The sequence below is a fragment of the Eublepharis macularius genome, chromosome 17 (genome assembly GCF_028583425.1).
Source record: "Eublepharis macularius isolate TG4126 chromosome 17, MPM_Emac_v1.0, whole genome shotgun sequence".
Lineage (NCBI taxonomy): Eukaryota > Metazoa > Chordata > Lepidosauria > Squamata > Eublepharidae > Eublepharis > Eublepharis macularius.
The window spans coordinates 2,758,106-2,779,482 of record NC_072806.1 but is presented as its reverse complement, the minus strand read 5'-3'; the positions used below and the strand labels follow the sequence as shown (position 1 = coordinate 2,779,482).

The 21,377-nt window shown below is 45.4% G+C and overlaps 1 protein-coding gene across 3 annotated transcripts; it reads left to right on the top strand.

The window, feature by feature from the left end:
- The first annotated feature begins 1,884 nt into the window (after nucleotides 1-1,884).
- Nucleotides 1,885-21,375, top strand: LOC129344863 (F-box only protein 6-like). 3 transcript variants are annotated; one of them, XM_055001772.1, is made up of 7 exons: nucleotides 1,885-1,962; nucleotides 2,897-3,184; nucleotides 5,233-5,359; nucleotides 7,655-7,750; nucleotides 8,131-8,266; nucleotides 19,953-20,127; nucleotides 21,245-21,356. In XM_055001772.1, exons 2-6 carry the CDS (start codon nucleotides 2,926-2,928, stop codon nucleotides 20,097-20,099), a joined length of 765 nt encoding a protein of 254 aa, XP_054857747.1. In that variant the 5' UTR covers nucleotides 1,885-1,962; nucleotides 2,897-2,925; the 3' UTR covers nucleotides 20,100-20,127; nucleotides 21,245-21,356. The 3 variants fall into 3 exon arrangements, with proteins under 3 accessions (XP_054857747.1, XP_054857749.1, XP_054857748.1); XM_055001774.1 differs by lacking the exon at nucleotides 1,885-1,962 and adding an exon at nucleotides 2,025-2,156 and having other exon boundaries at nucleotides 21,312-21,375; XM_055001773.1 differs by lacking the exon at nucleotides 1,885-1,962 and adding an exon at nucleotides 2,528-2,680.
- Nucleotides 21,376-21,377: the final 2 nt, after the last annotated feature.

Genomic DNA, 21,377 nt, shown 5'->3' with positions numbered 1-21,377 from the left:
GGAGGGGGTTACATTTAAGATCCAAGATACATAGACTGGGCAGAACAGCCCGGACCCTGGGGCAGTGTAGAGTTCAACACAAATAAGCTCTCCGTAGTTTCAGGCAGAATAAAGCGTCTTTCTGCAGCACCTGAGATTCTTTTAAGTGGAGACTGAACCTAAAATAACCGGCATGTAGAACAGTTGCTCCTCTGCTGAAGTCAGAGTCTTCCCCATATAATATATGAGAGTGATTGCCTGACGGTATCTTGCAGCAAGTCAGAGGAAAATTCTTCCTGGCACTTACACTTCTTCAATTGAAAATGGCTTTTGCATATCCTTCCTCTTCTGGCCAAGCTAATCCGATTCTGTGACAAACGGGTGGTCTGCAGGGCTTTTTTTCTGGGGAAAGAGGTGGTGGAACTCGGGACCACACAACGACGTCACTTTGGATCAGCTGGAACAAGGGGGGAGTTTTTAAAAGTTTAAATTGCCTTCGGGGACCCCCTGATCTCCAGACCGAGGGGAGTTTGGATTGCCCTCCGTGCCACTCCAGCAGCATGAAGGACAATCTCAACTCCCCTCTGTCTGGAGATCAGGGGGCGGGGCCACCCGCCATGTGACCATTTTCAAGCGGTGCGGGAACTCCATTCCACCGCATTCCAGCTGAAAAAAAGCCCTGGTGGTATGTAGCAAGAACACACCGTCAGCTGGAAATGGGTTCCCGGCTCTGATCAATGCAACTGCAAGGTTGAAAAGATGGCTGTATTAGCTGGTCAGAGGGGCTGACCTGGTGTCCAAAGGCAGAACAGGCTAGAACTCGGAGCAAGGCAGCTAGAAAACCTTTTCCCCCTGCCGAGCCACCTGGTGGGTTGTTATCCAGCACTGCATCACACACGCTGATCTTCAGAATAAAAGCACCAGCAGCGGTTCCATGTGGTGGACAGTCTTGGTACTTAGAGGTAGACTGTCTCTGCCTATGGAGTTTCAGTTGGGTTTGCTGCAACAAAGCCTGGTCTCCCTGACCAAGGGGGGTTATCATCTCTCTGGGCACAGAGGTAGCAGCACGTGCACACACACACATGCACACCCAGCAGATTGCCTCCAGACATTTGATGTTCCAAGGTAGACTGCTGCTGAAATTTGGGGTTCCATTGAGCTATTGCTTCTGACCGCAGCCATGATGGGGAGCTCTGTGTTCTGGTGGTCAACTGGATGAGCAGCCACAACTACCTTCCAGCATTCTTTCTTGAGAGTAAGTCCCCTGAGTTTAGGTTGCCAACCTCCAGTCAGGGCCTGCAGATTTCCTAGAATTACAACGAATCTCCAGACCGCAGACATCAGTGCTTTGGAGGGTGGGCTGTATGGCATTGCACCCTGCTGGGGTCCCTCCCCAAACCCTGGGCCCACGTATAAGGACACTATGACGTTAAGTGGGTGCTGCCTAACAGGCTCTACACATCCCAGAGAGCTTTGCAAGCAGGAGCAGCCAGAGCTTGCTGGGGTGTGTGTGTGGGGGTACTTGTTCTTTCTCCAAGTTCATCTTATGTAGTCTTGGATGCAGAAAGTTAATCTTAAGGAATGTTACCCCCCCCCTCCCCCATGCAGGAATTTCCCGCCCCGGGCCTGAGTCCAACGGCTCTTCCTCCTTTCCACGTACTGATCACAGCCCAACTCTGTCCCTTTTCCTTGGAAGCGTAAATACCATGATAGGAACGGTGACTCATTGAAGGGGGAACGCAAATCTAGGTTTTATGGCTGCAATCCTGGAAAGTCCCACGGAATTGGGCCGGGCTGACTTCCAAAGAGACGCGCCCGGGGCTGGAGCAAGCGAGCCCTGCCCGGCTGCGCCTCCTGCTCGGAAGGAGCCCTCCCCCGGCTGCCTTGCCCGGTCTGCCCCGGAGGAGGCGAGGCTGCGGGAGGAAGCAGCTGCCGCTTGCGCTTCCAGGGCGGCCGCCTGCCTCCCCATCCAGATGCGCCCAGGTGGGCATTGGGGGGTGCCTAGGGCGGATCAGCTGGGGGGTGCGGGGGTGTCTGGACCCCGCTTCTGGGCGGCATTCAGACGAGCCTCTCGAGCAGAGTCCGGTCCCCGCCTGGATGCTCCGGTCCCGTTTTGCTCTTTGCGCTCCAGGCGCGGAGGCAGAGGCGCGGCTGCATCCCCTGGAGAGCTGCGCAGGGTGAGAAGGGCCGGCGGGAGGCGAACGCAATGAAAGCGTTCCTAGTTGCGAACTAGTAACACTGGTCTACCTTGCAGGGTTGTCATAAGCAGCTCTCTTGCTGACCGCTGCAGTATGGGAGAAATAGTGTCGGTCTGCCTCGCAGGGCTGTTGTAAGGCACTCTGAGCCACGTCTGCTCAATGGGGATACATGCAATGAAATTCTAAGAAAAGTTACTCCAGTCTAAGCCCATTGAAATCAATGGGCTTAGAGTGGAGTAAATCGGTTTAGGACTGTGCCAGAGTATTTTAATTGATATTTTTTGAAGTCTCCATTCTTTTACATACTAGCTAGTGCCGTCTTCTGATGACTTTGATAGCCAAGCAGAAGCTTAATGGAACATCCGTGTTCTGGGGCAGTCTACCTTTGGGCAGCGGCTGCAGGGGAGGGAATAGTAGCCAGTCTGTGAAACAGGATATTGGATTAGATGGACACTTGGTCTGACCTTGCTGGGCTCTTCTGACGATCCTAACGACCCTGTAAGGTAGGCTCCTTTTGTGTTATCCTAATGAAGATGAGAGTGGCTTAGTCATGGCTACCAAAGGAGTTTATCAGGGATTTCCTGACAGGAAACTCTTTGTAATTTAGTGCTTGCTGTTGTGATGTGCAGCCCCTCCATGTGCCCCCGGTGCCCTCGGTGCTCCCCTCCTCGGCATGACTCAGTTTCTCTGAATGACCTCAGCCTCCCTTTTCCTCTTAGCTAGCTGAGACTCCCCAGAAGGAAGGAGGATGGTCAACATCGGAGACTTGCCCGAAGACATCCTTCTGGATCTGCTCTCTCTTGTCCCCGGAAGGGATCTCCTCCGCAACTGCCGGCTGGTTTGCTCCCACTGGAGAGACCTGGTGGATCTGGGCACGCTGTGGAAGCGCAAGAGCCAGCGAGAGGGCTACCTTCCCAAGGAGCCGGACAGGAGCGTCCCAGATTGGAAGAACTTCTACTTCCTCTGTATTCTGAAGAGGAACCTAATCAAAAATCCTCTAGCCGAAGGTGGGTGCTTGGGAGCAAAAGAGGAACCTCTCCTCCCAGACTGAAGGTGATTCAAACAACCCTTTTTCAAAGCTGAGCTCAAGTTCAGAAACCTCAAAGAGTAAAGTATCCCCAGGACTTCAGAATGCAGGTGGGGGGATCCCAAATTCGAATGCCCCTCCCTGCAATTAACCCAAATTCTCTTGCCCTCAGAAAATTATTATTTCAAGTGTAACTTTTTTTTAGTTTTAGCTTAAAAAGGGTCAGGCTGCTGGTGGCAGGACGGTGGCTGCCTGGTTCTGGCCTGAACTGCACCTAAACAAACAGATTTTATTTGAAGTTGGAGGGGGAAAGGGCCTTTAAGTGGAAGTTTTGAACAAACTGTTAATAATATTTTGAGTTGTCCCAACATGAGGTGAAAGGTGAAGTAAGTCTCTTTCGTCTTTGGGCTGAACTCCAGGACCTTCTGGATGTTTGGCAAGGTCCCTCTGTTCCTCACAGAGAAACAACCTTTCCTTACGGCAGCAGAAGTCCCATAAATGCTGTGGGTCAAAGGTCCACGCCAGAAGAGGGCCGCTTCTCTGCCCACTGCCCTTCTCGTGGCTCTACAAGAGCGTCCTTTCTGGAGCGTCTTTAAAATTATCTTCCTCGGGAGAAAACTGATAGGGAATCAGTGCCATGCCCACGGCTTGAATCAGGTTTTTTCTGTGTTGATTTTGGGATGCAAAACCCTTGCTAGATAACAGAAAGACAGCCGCAAAATAAATTCCGCGACTTTTCTCCTGTAAATGTCTGGTTTCCTGCATTGGCTTGCGTGAATTATCAGCACCAAAATTTAGTGGCCCTCCAGCGATATACGGAGAAGCATTTGGCATTTTATTCCTGGGGACTGGGCTTTTGCCCTGGTCTGACATTAAGTTGTTATCGGTTGTTTAAAGTACAGTAAGCAGTTCTTGCTCTGACGTTGCTCAGTTTTAAAGGTTGCTATTAGGAAGATTCTTTGTTTTACTTAGTCTCGGCCTTGAGTAATTCTAGTGGAATGCACCATTGGCTTTTAAACTAAGGATTTATGGGTTATTCAGAGAGAAGTTATGATTATTATTAATTACGTGGTTGAGATTGATCCCGCAGTTGGGGAAGGTTGATACTGTAGAACGAAGTTATCTTGCCTTCTTGTGGCTTTGTTCCACACCGCGTTCTTGTTTGAACGTGACTTTCACTTGTAGAAATGACACGACGCAGGGTTGAGATTCTGAGCATCAGGCTGCGAAGGCTCGTCTCTCCCTAGCCAGGCAGTGGCGCTTTTATTTAGGCACGGCATGCATACACAAGGACTGATGACCAAGGAAATATTGTTTATCTGTGCTGGCATCCAGTTAACCAGTTACTGACAGGGACGGCTGAAACTGCACGTTGCATTGTTAAGCATTTACGAGGAGAGGGGAGCAGAGTGCCCTTTCGGTCAGGGTAGGCTTTCCTATCCGCTGACCTAAGGACCTACAACTTTTAAGGAATTGGGGGGGGGGGAGGGGGGAATACTTTTTGTTTTCTTTATTTTATTATGGGTTTCTCTTTTTAGTACCAGCAACTCCTTCTCCCAGGTCCGCACTCAGATGCCTGATGCGTCTGAGCTTTGTGTAACAATAAAACTCGTACTTCTCTGTATCACTGTGGTTGGTGTCTTGGATTATATTTGGGTAAGTGGGAGAAGGGAAATTTAATTGGCAGCAGAGTACTATTAAAAAAATTTCTCTATCAAAAACATTTCAGCTACTTTCCCTCTGTCTCTGAGAGCCAAACTACAAGTGACACCTTACACGGGTTGGATCTGAGATGGACGCAAATTTGGAGTGAGAAGCCATTCAAATCAAAGGCAATCTACACTTAGTAGATTGCCTTTGTGTCTAGTGTGTGTGTTGGTTTTATATAGCAGTTTAACTGCTCTGGTTTCCTTCACAAAGCATCATTTGGGGGCATGGGGGGGATGTTTGCTGGGAATTATTAGAGAACTACAGTTCTCAGGTTCTCAGCCTCTCCCTTCTCCTTAACTTTCTATGGCTTTCTCACAGACAGTTTTAATCACTGGTCAGTTCTGAACAATGGAGGAAATAAGTGGAAGATCGAAGATCAACCTGAGCTTCATGGGAGAGAATTTCCCCATCCACATGTTCAGAAATTCTTTGTCACGTCTTACAGGTGAAATCTTTGATCATCTTTGGCTTTTTTAGCATTTTATTTCTGGAGAATAATAACCAGTGGTCAGAATTGATAAAGAATTACTCTATAGGATGAACAGTTGGTTGTGGAGAGTGCTCTCAAGTCACAGCTGACTTAGGGCAACTCCTGGTGGGGTTTTCAAGTCAAGTGACTAAGAGAGGCGGTTTGCCATTGCCTGCCTCTGCAACCCTGGTCTTCGTTGGAGGTCTTCCATTCAATTACTAACCAAGGCCGACCCTGCTTAGCTTCTGAGATTTGACAAGATCTGGCTCACCTGGGCTATCCAGGTCATTTATTTGAAATTAATTTCCTACTACAAAACCATTTATTTGGACCAACCAAAATAGCACAACACAGTTCTGGATGCTTCAGTAGAAGCCATAATATGCATCCTTGTCTAACACCTTTGCCAACTGAAAATCATTCTGTTTCCCCATATTTGGTTCTAACAGTAATCTCTTGTCCAGGTTATGCATCAAAATGGCACCCCCATTTCTTTTAATGCCATCCTTACCTTTTCATGATCCACACAGTCAAAAGCTTTGCTGTAATCTATAGAACAAATTCCCTGGTATGTTCCATTAGCCATCGTAAATTTGCAATGTGATCTCTGGTGCCCCTTCCTTTTCTGAATCCATTTTTTGTATATCTGGCATTTCTTGTTCCATGTATGGTAAAGACTCTTTGCTGTAGAATTTTGAGCATCGCTTTGCTTGAGTAGGAAACTGATGCAATGCTCTAATAGTGGTTACAGTCTTTATAATCCCCTTATTTGGGACCTGGAATGTAGACTGAGCTTTTCCAGTCTGTGGGCCATTGTTTTGTTTTGTGGCGATGGGAAAGCATGCAGATGTCCCATCAGAGAATCAGTCTCCCGCCCAAAGTTATGGCCACTCAGTAGCATAGCCAAAGGAGATCCTTGACCTCACCTTCTCCAAAGTATGGCATTGCTAGCTCCTGAAATGGCTGCCAAAGAAAATTTAGCCAAGATGGAGTCAGAGCTAACCGAACGCATCTGAGAAAGGGGTCTCTGCTAACATGACTCTTTTGTGGATTCTGAAGGAGCATATTTTCTGGCAATTGGTTTCTTAATTCTTGAGGTTTTATTTAATAGGTTACTTTGAGCCTGCTGGATTTTTGATGTGCAGGTTTATTGTTTTCAATTAACTTTTTTGGGCTCAAGCCTGTTGTGTTTTTTCCATGAATAGGACAGGATATAAATATTTTACATGATTTTAAAATATTGATACGTTCCCTCTTCAAATGCCCTTTTCAAATGCAGAAGCTCATTTCTGGCTCCAACTCAAATTAATTTTGTTGGCTATTGAAGCTGGCTGGGGGGAGAGGGAGGTCAGCAATCCAAGGCTAGAGCTGGATCAACTGGGCTCCAGAATTGGGCTAGCAAGACTCTTGGGTGGAGGTTACTTTCTGTTAAAGGAACAATCTTGTTGGTATATTCATTTGTCCCCAAAACAATCATATCTTTCCAGCATTCATTCATTGTTTTATTTCGAATTACTCAAATAATCACACACGATGTGTAGCTTTTTCTGTAACGTGAGGGAGAGCAGCACACAGAGATAAAAATCGTACCTAGAGCAAGGCCTCCCCGTTTCAAGTTTTTCTGCCGGAAAAGCTGCAAAAAGAGAGTCCTGGGAGAAAAAAATTAGTGAAGGTTTCCCACTAGTGGGATCTCTGCTCTGCAGTCAGATCTCTTCTCTGCAATCATGCATGCAGAACATGCACAAGTGATGTTTTTAATAAAGGCAGATAATATAAGTTGCATCTTCTGAGCATGTGCATGTCAAGAATTGATGCTGGTCATGAAATAGATAGAAACCGAAAGGTTTTGGCGTGGGACCAGTGACATCAGTTAGTGCCAGACGCTTTTCAGCAGATGGTACCTCCCTCTTGGCAGACTGCGAAATTTGTTAAGATCCAGCAACTTGGGATAGGGGACATGATGAACCGCTCAGCTGGTGTCCCGAGGTACACTGCACCAGGCTGTGGAGGTTCTACCATTCTCAATCCATATGCATAGTATGTCTTCAGGGAAGCAGACAGAGCAGGTGCTACCCAAGGGCTCCTTTCCAACTTCTGACAGCTGCTAGTGTAAAAACTGCAAAAGCTAATGAAAAGGGGAGAAGAGTTCAGAATGTTGCAGGGAACACGAGATCTCTCCTTTCAGGAGCACAATCAGGTCTCCATCTCTGCTTCTGAGGCGTGCAGACTTTCTCCTGCATTCATCCAGATTGGTCCTAATCTGTCCATCAGGCCCTGCACAAAGTTCCAACGCATCAACTTAAAGGAGGAAGGATACTGGAACGAGCTGATGGATGAAGCTAAACCAGATATCGTGGTGAAGGATTGGTGAGTAGGGGAGGGGGAAACGGCAGAGGGTAGCATCAAAAGTAAAATTAAGTAAAACCTGAAATGGGTGAGCGAATAAGTGTGCCCATGCGCGCATCCCGAGGCCCACCCATGTGTCAGATACAGGTAAGAGGAGGATGTTTGGTCGCAGTCTCTTCCCCCTCTGGCCTTGGCAGCAGCACCTTGACATGTTTAGGACACCTGGCTGCTGCTGCTCTTTGGCCTCAGCAGCTGCCGCAGGGATAGGATCAGGCAGAGCTGTTCTATGTCTCAGTTATCTGATGCTGTCCCCACAAACGGAGGAGGGGCCTCCCCATTTGGCCATGCTCATGTTGCGCATGCATACCTGTGCTGTGTTTGATGCCTTTCTGTGCCCCCAGGTTTTCTGCCCGGTACAATTGCAGCTGCCAATACAAACTGAATGTCAAGCTGCTCTCTGCATACTACCAGGTCCTGGAAGAATTTAATACTGAAGAGGTGGTGATAAATCAGTGGAGCGATGCAGAATGGCGTGAGGTGACATAACTGTGCTTGGGCAGTCTTTATTTATTTTATTTATTAATTGGATTTATCGTCGGCTCACCCCGCAAGTGGGCTCAGAGCAGAATGCAACCAAAACATAAAGATAAAACATGGTAGAATAGAATAAAAGTTTCAATAATCATTAAAACAGCAGCGCATGTTTTGCAACGACCCTCCAACGTCAATAAAGCCCATTGGGCAGGGTGGCCAGTTGACAATAGCAGCAGAACCAGGGGGCATACGTCCCTCCATGGCAGGAGGACAGATGGACAGTCCACCAGCTTCAACCTCCATTTGCCTGGCAGATCATCTCCATCTTACAGGTAGCAGAATGACAATAAACCCTGCTGGGCCTGGGTTTCCACAGACAGAGAGTTCCACAGGTAGGCACCAGGGCCAAAAAAGGCCTGGACTTGGTTGAGGCAAGGCGAGCCTCCTTTGGGCCAGAGATCACCAGTAGATTTCTATCTGCTGATTGGAGCACCATCCAGGGAACATATGGTGAGAGGGGGCCCCAAAGGTCTTTCCCTTGCAAGGGAGTGCATCAATTGTCCTTCTTCTGTTGTTTTTTATTCAGCTAGTTTTCATTGCTGGAAAGGTCCCTATTTATTTCTTTAAGGTCCCAACAAACCTGTATTTATGCTCTTCATTAAATGTTGGTTGCTTGTGCATATTACTGTTAGTCACTTTGAATCCTCAAGATAAAATTTTTAAATTTTATTAACGAACTATAAACATACATGAAAGAACAACATACATACTCAAAAAGGAATACAGGATACAGAATAAAAACATTAATATCTACCAATCCTATCACTGATCCAAAACCTCCTATCCCATCTCCACTGATATGCAAAATCACATATCACCGGCTTGTACTATCAATGTCTCTTTCAGTTACATAATTGCTGGTTCTATTTTTCGTATTGCTTCTGACCATAAAAGATCTTACTGCAAATATCTCTATTTTTCTGATTTGCAGTTAATTTCACTAAAGTATATATCTCCTTTATTTTCAACAACCAGTCACGTAATTTGGGGGTATTTTTTTCTTTCCAGCAGCTGTAATCATATGTAGGGCAATTATTTGCTGATCTTTAGATAAATTAGGTAGATAGTTCGGCAGTAATATCTCTGGTTTCCGAGGGATATGTACTTCCAATCTGGTATATATAATTTCCCTTATTTGCTGCCAAAAATGGGAGGCTCGTATACACTTCCACCACATAAGGAAGTTTGCTTTATCTTCATTGCAGTACCAGCATGTGTTTGTATTGGTTTTGTACATCTTTGCTAACCTTAAAGGAGTTAAGTGCTACATATAAATCATTTTCAGTAAGTTTTCTCTAAAAAAAAAAAGGTAAACTGTAAAGTTAATAACTTGAGTGAAAATAAATTTCCATGCTGTGTCATCTAAGATGTTCCCTGTATTTTTTTGCCAGCTACTTCGAAAGGTTTGATCAGGTTTAAGCATTGTTCTTAACAAACAAGAATACAACCTCGAAATAATACCTTTATTGTTTATCGAAAACATTTCCTCAAACTCCATTCTAGGTCTTAAAAGAACTCTTTTTTTGTATCTGTTCACTTAGATACCCTCTAACCTGGAGATTTTCAAATACTGAAAAACTGGGGCCTAAAATATCTTTAACGTTATTGTACGGTATCATTTGGTTATCAACCAACAAATTTCTGTATTCACTAAATCCTGAACCTTCCCACCTTCTCAAGGGTAGAAATTCTGAGCTCTTGTCATCTATCATGTCACTAATGTCAGATGCTAGCGGGGAGAGTCCTGGAGATAAGTTTACTTTTAACTTGATCCCATACATTAAGCACTACATTTTCAAAGGTATTATCATTGTTATAGTACCTCTTCCTATTTTCTTTCTTTACCCAAGGCCAACTCTTCATGGGTACCTTCACGAAGGATTATTTAATAAGGGCCGGGGTATTTTCTATTGTATCCAATAACCAGTCTTTCAAACAACCAAGTCTAGTAGCCTGGTAATAAAATTTGAGGTTAGGTACTTCCAAGTCCCAAATTAGTTTCCTGTCATACATATTGTTATCTGGGTTTTTTTTATTCCATATTTTAAAAAAGGTAAAGGTAGTCCCCTGTGCAAGCACCGAGTCATTACTGACCCAATTGGGGGGGGGACATTGCATCACGACATTTTCTTGGCAGACTTTTTTTAATGGGGTGCTTTGCCATTGCCTTCCCCAATCATCTATGCTTTACTCCCAGGAAACTGGGTACTCATTTTACCAATCTTGGAAGGATGGAAGGCTGTCAACCTTGAGCTGGCTACCTGAACCCAGCTTCTGTCAGGATCGAACTCAGGTCGTGAGCAGAGCTTGGGCTGCAGTACTGCAACTTACCACTCTGTGCCATGGGCCATATAAAAGCATTTAATAATAGCTGCCATTCATTTAGTATTTTTTCTAGAATTTCAACTAGGACATTACCAAATAGAAATTAAATTTAGGGAGAATCATCATTTTAATCGTATTTACACATCCAAGAAAGGATAGATTTAAGTTTTCCCATAGCTGAAACAGTTTTTTAATTTCAGCTATTAATGGATACTATCATTATTCTTCTTTAACCATATACCTAGATACTTGACTTGGTCATAGATCCAGAGGAGTTAGCCGTGTTAGTCTGTAGTAGCAAAATCAAAAAGAGTCCAGTAGCACCTTTAAGACTAACCAATTTTATTATAGCATAAGCTTTCGAGAATCAAGTTCTCTTCGTCAGATGCCTGATCAAAACTGGGCAGATACAGAAGAGGAGGGGGAAAGAGAGAGAAAAAAGGGAGGGGGCATAAATCACAAGAAGGCAGAATGCAATTAGCATGGAGGCTATCAAAACATTCCTTTGCTTGGAAATGTAAACATTTCCTTTTGGTGTGCAGTCAGTTTGTAGCAGTGAAGGTATCCAATTCCTATGTAGTATAAGCCCTCGATGACCACAGCTCTCCCTGCCAGCTGCATCTGACAAAGAGAACTGTGGTCCCCGAAAGCCCACACCAGGCGTCACTGGGCTCCCCCAGATCACGCCTCTGTAAAGAGAATCTGTTACCTGTGGTAATGTGATAACCATTCATAGTCTCTATTCAGTCCCCGCTTGACAGAGTCAAATTTGCATATGAATTCCAATTCAGCAGCCTCCCGTTGGATTTTGTTTTTGAAAGGTTTCTGTTGAACCACAGCGACCTTTAAGTCTTTGGTGGAATGTCCTGGTAGATTGAAGTGTTCTCCCACTGGTTTCTGGACGTTTCCATTTCTAATGTCAGATTTGTGTCCATTTATTCTTTTGCGTAGAGGTTGGCTGGTTTGTCCAATGTACAGAGCAGAGGGACATTGTTGGCACATGAGGGCATATATCAGGTTGGAGGATGAGCAGCTGTAAGAGCCAGAGACAGTGTAGTTGATGCCATTGGGTCCTGTAATTGTATTCCCTGGGTAGATATAGGGGCAGAGCTGGCATCTGGGTCTGTTGCAGGGCTTGGTACCTGTGCTGGTGACTCTGCTGGCCGATTCATGATTGTAAGTGAGAAGTCGTTTAAGATTGGGGGGCTGTCTGTAGGCAAGGAAAGGTCTTCCACCCAGGGCTTCTGAGAGAGAGGTATCATTTTCCAGGATGGGTTGTAGCTCACTGATGATACGTTGGATGGGTTTGAGCTGGGAGCTATAGGTGACAACCAGTGGTGTTCTGTTGTTAGTTCCTTTAGGTTTGTCCTGGAGCAGACTGTTTCTGGGTACTAGTCTGGCCCTGTTAATTTGTTTCTTCACTTCATTTGGTGGGTACTGTAGTCCCAAAAATGCTTGTTGTAAATCTCTTAAGTGTGAGTCTCGGTCGAGAGCATTGGAGCAGATACGGTTGTAACGTAAGGCTTGGCTGTAGACAATAGACCGAGTGGTATGTTTAGGGTGGAAGCTGGAGGCATGTAGATATGAGTATCGGTCTGTTGGTTTCCGGTATAAGGTGGTATTTATTCGTCCATTATGTAGTTGTACAGTGGTGTCCAGGAAGTGTACCTGTTGTGTAGAGTGGTCCAGGCTTAAGTTGATAGTAGGGTGAAAGTTATTGAAGTCCTGATGAAATCTCTCAAGGGCTTCCTTCCCATGGGTCCAAATGATGAAGATGTCATCCAGGAATCTTAAGTATAGTAGTGGTTCCAGTGGATGGGAGCTGAGGAAGCGTTGCTCTAAGTCCGCCATGAATATGTTAGCATATTGTGGTGCCATGCGTGTGCCCATGGCTGTGCCATTAACCTGTAGATATAAGTTGTCACCAAATTCGAAGTAATTGTGAGTGAGTACGAAGTGACAAAGTTCAGTGGCGAGGTTTGCTGTGGTTTTGTCCGGGATAATATTCCGTATGGCTTGCAATCCATCTGCATGTGGGATATTGGTGTACAAGGCCTCCACATCCATGGTTGCTAGGATGGTGTCATCTGGTAGGTTGTCAATGGATTGTATTTTCCTGAGGAAGTCAGTGGTGTCCCGTAAATAGCTGGGTGTGCTGGTGGCATAGGGCCTGAGGATAGAGTCCATGTATCCCGAGACTCCTACTGTGATGGTGCATTTTCCTGCAACAATTGGGCGTCCTGGGTTACCCGCTTTGTGGATTTTGGGTAGTAGGTAGAATCTTCCTGGTCGTGGTTCCTGGGGTGTGTCTGTATGGATGCATTCTTGTATGTCCATGGGGAGTGTTTTTAATATTTTATTGAGTTCCCTTTTGTATTGTTCAGTGGGGTCAGAAGGTAGTATTTTATAGAATGTTGTGTTGGAGAGTTGTCTTTCTGCTTCTTGTATATAATTTTGTTTATCCATGATGACAACTGCTCCGCCTTTGTCAGCTTCCTTGATTACGATGCCAGAATTATTTTGGAGGCTGTTTATGGCCTCTCTTTCTCCACGGCTGAGGTTCTGCTTTAGGTGTTGTTGTTTGTCAATTATCTCAGCCTGAGCCCGTCTACGGAAGCATTCAATGTAAAAGTCCAATGAGGAGTTACGGCCCTCAGGTGGTGTCCATGTGGAATTCTTTTTCCTGGAGTTTTGTAACGATGGTTGTGTATTGCTGGGTTGGGGGGGTGGGGGCTGCTGAGGCTGCTGTGATGGTGTCTGTTCAGTGCTTTGTTCGTCATTTTGTCCAGCAGAGTAGTTGAAGAATTCTTTCAGTCTTAGGCGTCTAAAATAGGCCTCCAGGTCTCCACAAAGTTGTATGGTTTGTGTGGGTCTGGCTGGGCAAAAGGATAGTCCACGTGAGAGGACTGATTCCTCTGCTGGGCTCAGCTTGTAACTGGAAAGATTGATGATGTTGCTTGGATCCCAAGTGTTTTTGCTCTCTGTTGCTGGCAGGAGTTTTGAGAATTTCTTTTTGATTTTGCTACTACAGACTAACATGGCTAACTCCTCTGGATCTATGACCTTGGAAAGCACCGCATTCAGCCGAATGGAGAGGAAATCCATCAACCTCATGAAGAAACTGGCACAGATACAAACAGACATCATCTTTCTTTCTAAATGCAAAAGACTGGACATTCTACCCAAGGGACTTCGTGTGAGGAATCCACTGAAATCCACTTACCACACAGACTACAGTGAGAAACTATGCAACACCTTATCCAGGAAACTCTTAATTCACCTCATTGGACTGATGTACAGCAAGCAACAATGGATCAAGCAAGAGGTCTCTGAACTAGACTCTTCCATGAAGTGCACCCCCTCTGCACAGACCGGTAACTGGGAGATGTTTGCCACAACCAGAGAAACTATTTATTGTAATCTATTCACTGAATTACAGAACAAGAAGGAGAAGAAATTCTCAAAACTCCTGCCAGCAACAGAGAGCAAAAACACTTGGGATCCAAGCAACATCATCAATCTTTCCAGTTACAAGCTGAGCCCAGCAGAGGAATCAGTCCTCTCACGTGGACTATCCTTTTGCCCAGCCAGACCCACACAAACCATACAACTTTGTGGAGACCTGGAGGCCTATTTTAGACGCCTAAGACTGAAAGAATTCTTCAACTACTCTGCTGGACAAAATGACGAACAAAGCACTGAACAGACACCATCACAGCAGCCTCAGCAGCCCCCACCCCCCCAACCCAGCAATACACAACCATCGTTACAAAACTCCAGGAAAAAGAATTCCACATGGACACCACCTGAGGGCCGTAACTCCTCATTGGACTTTTACATTGAATGCTTCCGTAGACGGGCTCAGGCTGAGATAATTGACAAACAACAACACCTAAAGCAGAACCTCAGCCGTGGAGAAAGAGAGGCCATAAACAGCCTCCAAAATAATTCTGGCATCGTAATCAAGGAAGCTGACAAAGGCGGAGCAGTTGTCATCATGGATAAACAAAATTATATACAAGAAGCAGAAAGACAACTCTCCAACACAACATTCTATAAAATACTACCTTCTGACCCCACTGAACAATACAAAAGGGAACTCAATAAAATATTAAAAACACTCCCCATGGACATACAAGAATGCATCCATACAGACACACCCCAGGAACCACGACCAGGAAGATTCTACCTACTACCCAAAATCCACAAAGCGGGTAACCCAGGACGCCCAATTGTTGCAGGAAAATGCACCATCACAGTAGGAGTCTCGGGATACATGGACTCTATCCTCAGGCCCTATGCCACCAGCACACCCAGCTATTTACGGGACACCACTGACTTCCTCAGGAAAATACAATCCATTGACAACCTACCAGATGACACCATCCTAGCAACCATGGATGTGGAGGCCTTGTACACCAATATCCCACATGCAGATGGATTGCAAGCCATACGGAATATTATCCCGGACAAAACCACAGCAAACCTCGCCACTGAACTTTGTCACTTCGTACTCACTCACAATTACTTCGAATTTGGTGACAACTTATATCTACAGGTTAATGGCACAGCCATGGGCACACGCATGGCACCACAATATGCTAACATATTCATGGCGGACTTAGAGCAACGCTTCCTCAGCTCCCATCCACTGGAACCACTACTATACTTAAGATTCCTGGATGACATCTTCATCATTTGGACCCATGGGAAGGAAGCCCTTGAGAGATTTCATCAGGACTTCAATAACTTTCACCCTACTATCAACTTAAGCCTGGACCACTCTACACAACAGGTACACTTCCTGGACACCACTGTACAACTACATAATGGACGAATAAATACCACCTTATACCGGAAACCAACAGACCGATACTCATATCTACATGCCTCCAGCTTCCACCCTAAACATACCACTCGGTCTATTGTCTACAGCCAAGCCTTACGTTACAACCGTATCTGCTCCAATGCTCTCGACCGAGACTCACACTTAAGAGATTTACAACAAGCATTTTTGGGACTACAGTACCCACCAAATGAAGTGAAGAAACAAATTAACAGGGCCAGACTAGTACCCAGAAACAGTCTGCTCCAGGACAAACCTAAAGGAACTAACAACAGAACACCACTGGTTGTCACCTATAGCTCCCAGCTCAAACCCATCCAACGTATCATCAGTGAGCTACAACCCATCCTGGAAAATGATACCTCTCTCTCAGAAGCCCTGGGTGGAAGACCTTTCCTTGCCTACAGACAGCCCCCCAATCTTAAACGACTTCTCACTTACAATCATGAATCGGCCAGCAGAGTCACCAGCACAGGTACCAAGCCCTGCAACAGACCCAGATGCCAGCTCTGCCCCTATATCTACCCAGGGAATACAATTACAGGACCCAATGGCATCAACTACACTGTCTCTGGCTCTTACAGCTGCTCATCCTCCAACCTGATATATGCCCTCATGTGCCAACAATGTCCCTCTGCTCTGTACATTGGACAAACCAGCCAACCTCTACGCAAAAGAATAAATGGACACAAATCTGACATTAGAAATGGAAACGTCCAGAAACCAGTGGGAGAACACTTCAATCTACCAGGACATTCCACCAAAGACTTAAAGGTCGCTGTGGTTCAACAGAAACCTTTCAAAAACAAAATCCAACGGGAGGCTGCTGAATTGGAATTCATATGCAAATTTGACTCTGTCAAGCGGGGACTGAATAGAGACTATGAATGGTTATCACATTACCACAGGTAACAGATTCTCTTTACAGAGGCGTGATCTGGGGGAGCCCAGTGACGCCTGGTGTGGGCTTTCGGGGACCACAGTTCTCTTTGTCAGATGCAGCTGGCAGGGAGAGCTGTGGTCATCGAGGGCTTATACTACATAGGAATTGGATACCTTCACTGCTACAAACTGACTGCACACCAAAAGGAAATGTTTACATTTCCAAGCAAAGGAATGTTTTGATAGCCTCCATGCTAATTGCATTCTGCCTTCTTGTGATTTATGCCCCCTCCCTTTTTTCTCTCTCTTTCCCCCTCCTCTTCTGTATCTGCCCAGTTTTGATCAGGCATCTGACGAAGAGAACTTGATTCTCGAAAGCTTATGCTATAATAAAATTGGTTAGTCTTAAAGGTGCTACTGGACTCTTTTTGATTTGACTTGGTCAGTAACTTTCATATTCCAGATCCAGTTGTCTTTATTACATTCATTTAAATTGGTATTGAGGCAAATAACTTGATTTATCTGGGTTTAATTTATATCCTGCAACATTACCATACTGCATGATAAGATTTTCTAAACTTTTACTAGATTTGTTAAATATTTGTTAGAAAGATGACAATATTGTCTGCGTAAAGGCTTATTTTATATTGAGTTACTCCTGCTTTATTGCCATGAATATCTGGTTCTTCTCTCATGGAGATAGCTAATGATTCCAAGGAGAGCGCAAAAAGAAGCGCAGAGAGAGGGCAACCTTGACGTACACCTCTAGTGATGTTATTTTGTGATGACAGATAACCATTTATGCTTACTGTAGTGAAACATTGTGAGTAAATCAAATTTGCCCATTTTTTGAAGTTGTTTCCAAACCCGAAAGCTTTGAGAGATTCTATCAGAAAACTGTGTTCGACTCAATCAAATGCTTTTTCTGCATCCAAAAATAGGACAGCTGATCTAATTTTATCTTTCTTAACAACATCTAAAAGATTTACAATTTTACATATGATGTGATATGATGATATGCAGTGATATGATGAGGAGGTATAAAGCCAGTTTGATCTGGTGATATATAATTACCAAATATATCTTTAAGTTGATTTGCTAAGGTAGATGTCAGAATGAATTTTATAATCTATATTTAAAAGACTGCTAGGCCGATAGGAGCTGACAAGTATAGGGTCTTTGGATGGATTATGAATCTCAATAATTTTACTTTCAGCCCATGATTTGGGTGATTAGATTCATATTATTGATAGCTTGTAGCAAAGGTGAACTTATATTATGTGGAGAAAACCTTTATAGAACTCAGAAGTTAGGCCATCTGGCCCAGGTGCTTTATTTAAGTTGTTGGATTGCTGTGATTACTTCTTGTAAGTTTATTTTTTATCCATTAACTCTTTATCCTTCTCTGTTAATTTAGGAATCTTAAGTTTATTTAAGAAATTTCTAACACTGGTTATATTTGGATTGCCAACAGTGTACAATTTTTGATAATATTCAGTAAAGGCCTTACTAATTAAATTATTATTTGATGTGATTATATCATCCTTTAATTTTATACCAGCAACAGTTTCTTTAGCCTGTTTCTTTTTTAACCTTGCAGCTAGTAATTTCCCAGCTTTATCACCCATCTTGAAAAATCTTTGCTTTGTATAAAGCATCTTTTTATGAAGGGAATATGCATCAATTTGAACAAGCTTATTCTTTTCTATCTATTTAAAAAATATTTTAAACAAGATTTATGCACAGCTGAAAGCCAGTGTATTGGCTAGAGTCTTTGATTCATGTGAGAGTTGAGATTGACACAAAATTGAAACAGGGATTTTGGAATCAAACCACCTAGGAGATATTCAAAATAATTCCTTCTTTTGTCTGTGCTCACTAAACATCCAGTTGAACTGAAATATACAATCAGTGAATAAAAATTAACCAAGGTATAAAACCAGATACAGCTTGGAGCTGAATGGCTTATTGATCTCCCTTAAAAACCTTTCTTTTCCAGAAAGGCTTTGCACAGGACTAAAAGAGGGGTGGTGTCAGGGAGTTACCTCTTTGTGAGTTCGCCCAGTGTGACACAGTTTATGGTGTTAGAGACAGTGATCCAAGACACACATAGTAAAGGGTGTTTTTATTCTAGGAAATTCAAGAAGGTTAACACACACACACACACACACAAAACTGGTGTTACCCAGTCAAGCTTTGAAGCATCTACATAAAATAACAAATCCTTACTAAAAACTGAATAGGGCTAACTTAACTAAGACACTTGAATTAGTTAACTAATAGTCCCACAGCTGGGCCTCACCAATGGAGTCCAAGGTAGGGTAAGCTGGTCTTGCAGTGTTCAAATCAAAGTGATGGTCCAGCAGCATCCATGGCCAGAAAAGCCACGCCCATGGCTGGAAACAGTCACATCTTAAGGCAAGTCCAGCCAATCAGGGCAATACACCACTTAACAATTACCCTGAGAAACTTGAGAGAGGAGCAGGGCCGGATCTATGGGGGGGTGGGGGGGGTAGTTTACCCCCAGTGCCGCCGAGGGGGTGCCGGGCGCAGCTGCCAGCCCTGGGAGCGTGTGGGCAGCAGGACAGGGGGTGCACTTGCCACACGCCCCCTGCTCTGCGGGGCAGGTGAAAGGCAGCATGTGTGGCTGGGAGGCCGCCTGTGCCATTCGCCTGCCCCCCAGGACAGGGGGTATGCAGCAAGCCACCTCCTGTCCTGCGGGGCAAGTGAATGGCGCGGGCAGCCTCCCAGCCACTCGCACTGCTGCCGCCAACTCCACGGCACGCCGGGACAGCCGGCGTGCCACAGGGTGGCACGTGCTGCCGTGCATGATGATGTCACAGAAGTGACGTCATCATGCAGTGCCAGGAGCGTGTGCGCGCGAGTGGCCAGTCTTCGGTTGCCCTGGGTGCTGACAACCGTAGATCCGGCCCTGGAGAGGAGAAAAAGCGTGCTGACACACAAGTTCTGCCAGATTTGCACAGGTGTAGGCAATTTGCCTGCTGAAACCCCTCGCAAGCCTGTAAAGCTGACTTCACTCACCACCACCCCCAGCACTGGGCTCTGCGTGTCCTAATATTTGATTTATATACCACCTTTCAGGACAACTTAATGCCCACTCAGAGCAGTTTACAAAGTGTGTTATTATTATCCCCACAACAATTACCCTGCAAGGTGGGTGGGGCTGAGAGAGCTCTGAGAGAGCTGTGACTGACCCAAGGTCACCCAGCTGGCTTCAAGTGGAGGAGTGGGGAATCAAACCCCGTTCTCCAGATTAGAGTCCCATCACTCTTAACCACTACACTAAACTGGCTCTCACCAAACATAGCTCCCTCCGCCCACCCCAAGCGAAGTGAGCATATTCTTCTACAAAAGTGGGTCAATGGACGAAAGGAGTCAAGACGGATGAAATCCCAGAAAGCGATGTTTGCTTGGAAGATTATAGAATACTGCCCGGGGCGGGGCGGGGGAATAGTAAATTGCTCCACCGATGACCTCCCAGCATGTGTTTGCTAGGAAATGAAACGTGATAAGGGCTGGTGAAATCCAATTTTTCTCCCACCTTCTCTTTTTCAGATTTCGCACACTTTTCACAACTACCCTTCAGGCATCCGCCACATCGTTTTCAAGCATGGAGGCCGAGATATTCAGCACTGGGCTGGCTGGTATGGCGTCCGCATAACCAACAGCAGTATCACCATTGGCCCAGAGGTAGCCGAGTGAGGAGGGAAAGAGAGCATCATTTTAAGGGGTGAGTGACTCTCTATGGAGCTGCCTTTATGGCACTTTTTGATCTCTAGTGCTGTTGGCGGGTGAAAGCTCCTCCCACCCCGTAAACCTGCACAGCAGTTGCCTTTTGTAATTTCAGGTGTTTTCTGCTTTCTCTGGAGTTGTCGGTTTGCACCCTGCAGTTCTGACAGGGGCATTTACTGGCTCTTACATCCGAAAAACACTTTAACTTTTGGGCTTGTGGAGGGAAGCAGGCTGGAGAAGTGAGAGAGGAAGGGCATTGAACTGGCTTCAGGGAGCAAAAGGGGAAAGACTTCAGATATTGGGTGGGTAGAGCTTTGCCCCCACTGGGTCTCCTTTCAGAGATGCGTGACAGACAAAACCACAAGCAAAAGCGGTTTCCTTGTCTTGGCTGCAAAAAAGTTTCTGCTGTTAAAGTCACAGGAACTCTGCCGGGCAGGGGGCAGTGGGTGGAGGGGGAGATAGAGGGAGAAAATAACTCTACAATTTCAGGAGTGCTCATGCTCATCACTGTTAATACTTCCCTCTGCTGGTTCTAGAGGTGAATGCCGAGACAGCAACCCCTCCCCCCTCCCCTGGTCTGTTAGCACTTGGTGGCCAGTAATTTTCTTGTGTTTATTCTTTGGGCAAGGGACACATTTCAGCATATAAAAAGTTGCCAGTTGTCTATTCTCTGTGATGTGAAGGAGGAATATTTTCTCGCATTTTGTACCAGTGTATCAGTAAAGAAGTCCAATACCCATTTGCATGATTACAGAACTTTCCTGCACAGGGGTGAAGGGAACAGGGCAGAAATAAGGAGATGTGGAAAGCAGGGGTGGAGTGGAACAGGGTGGGGCAGGGGGGGGACACAGCCACTGCAAACAGTAACAGAGAAGGGGAATAGAGGGCCTCTGGAAGGAGGGGAGTTTGTTTGACAATGGAGTGGTCCAGCTAGTTTAATATCCTCTCCTCTGATGGGGCCCTTCAGTTAGATGGTGCAACTCAACCCTGCGACTTTCAGCATGCAAGACAGATGTAGGTCAAAGAGTGGCCCATGACTTCCGAGTAAATGTGCAGGATAGGACTCCTAACCTGTTTCTCATCACCAGCCCCTTCTTTCCCTCTCGGGCCCTCAGGACACGCTGGATTGGAGAAGTCGCCTGACACTTGTTTATAACAGAAAACATTCTCTTTATTGATCAGCCGGAATCCCCCCCCCAGTGCCGGAGGACTCCTTGCAGGGCCGTGCCCTGAATGAACAAAGACCAC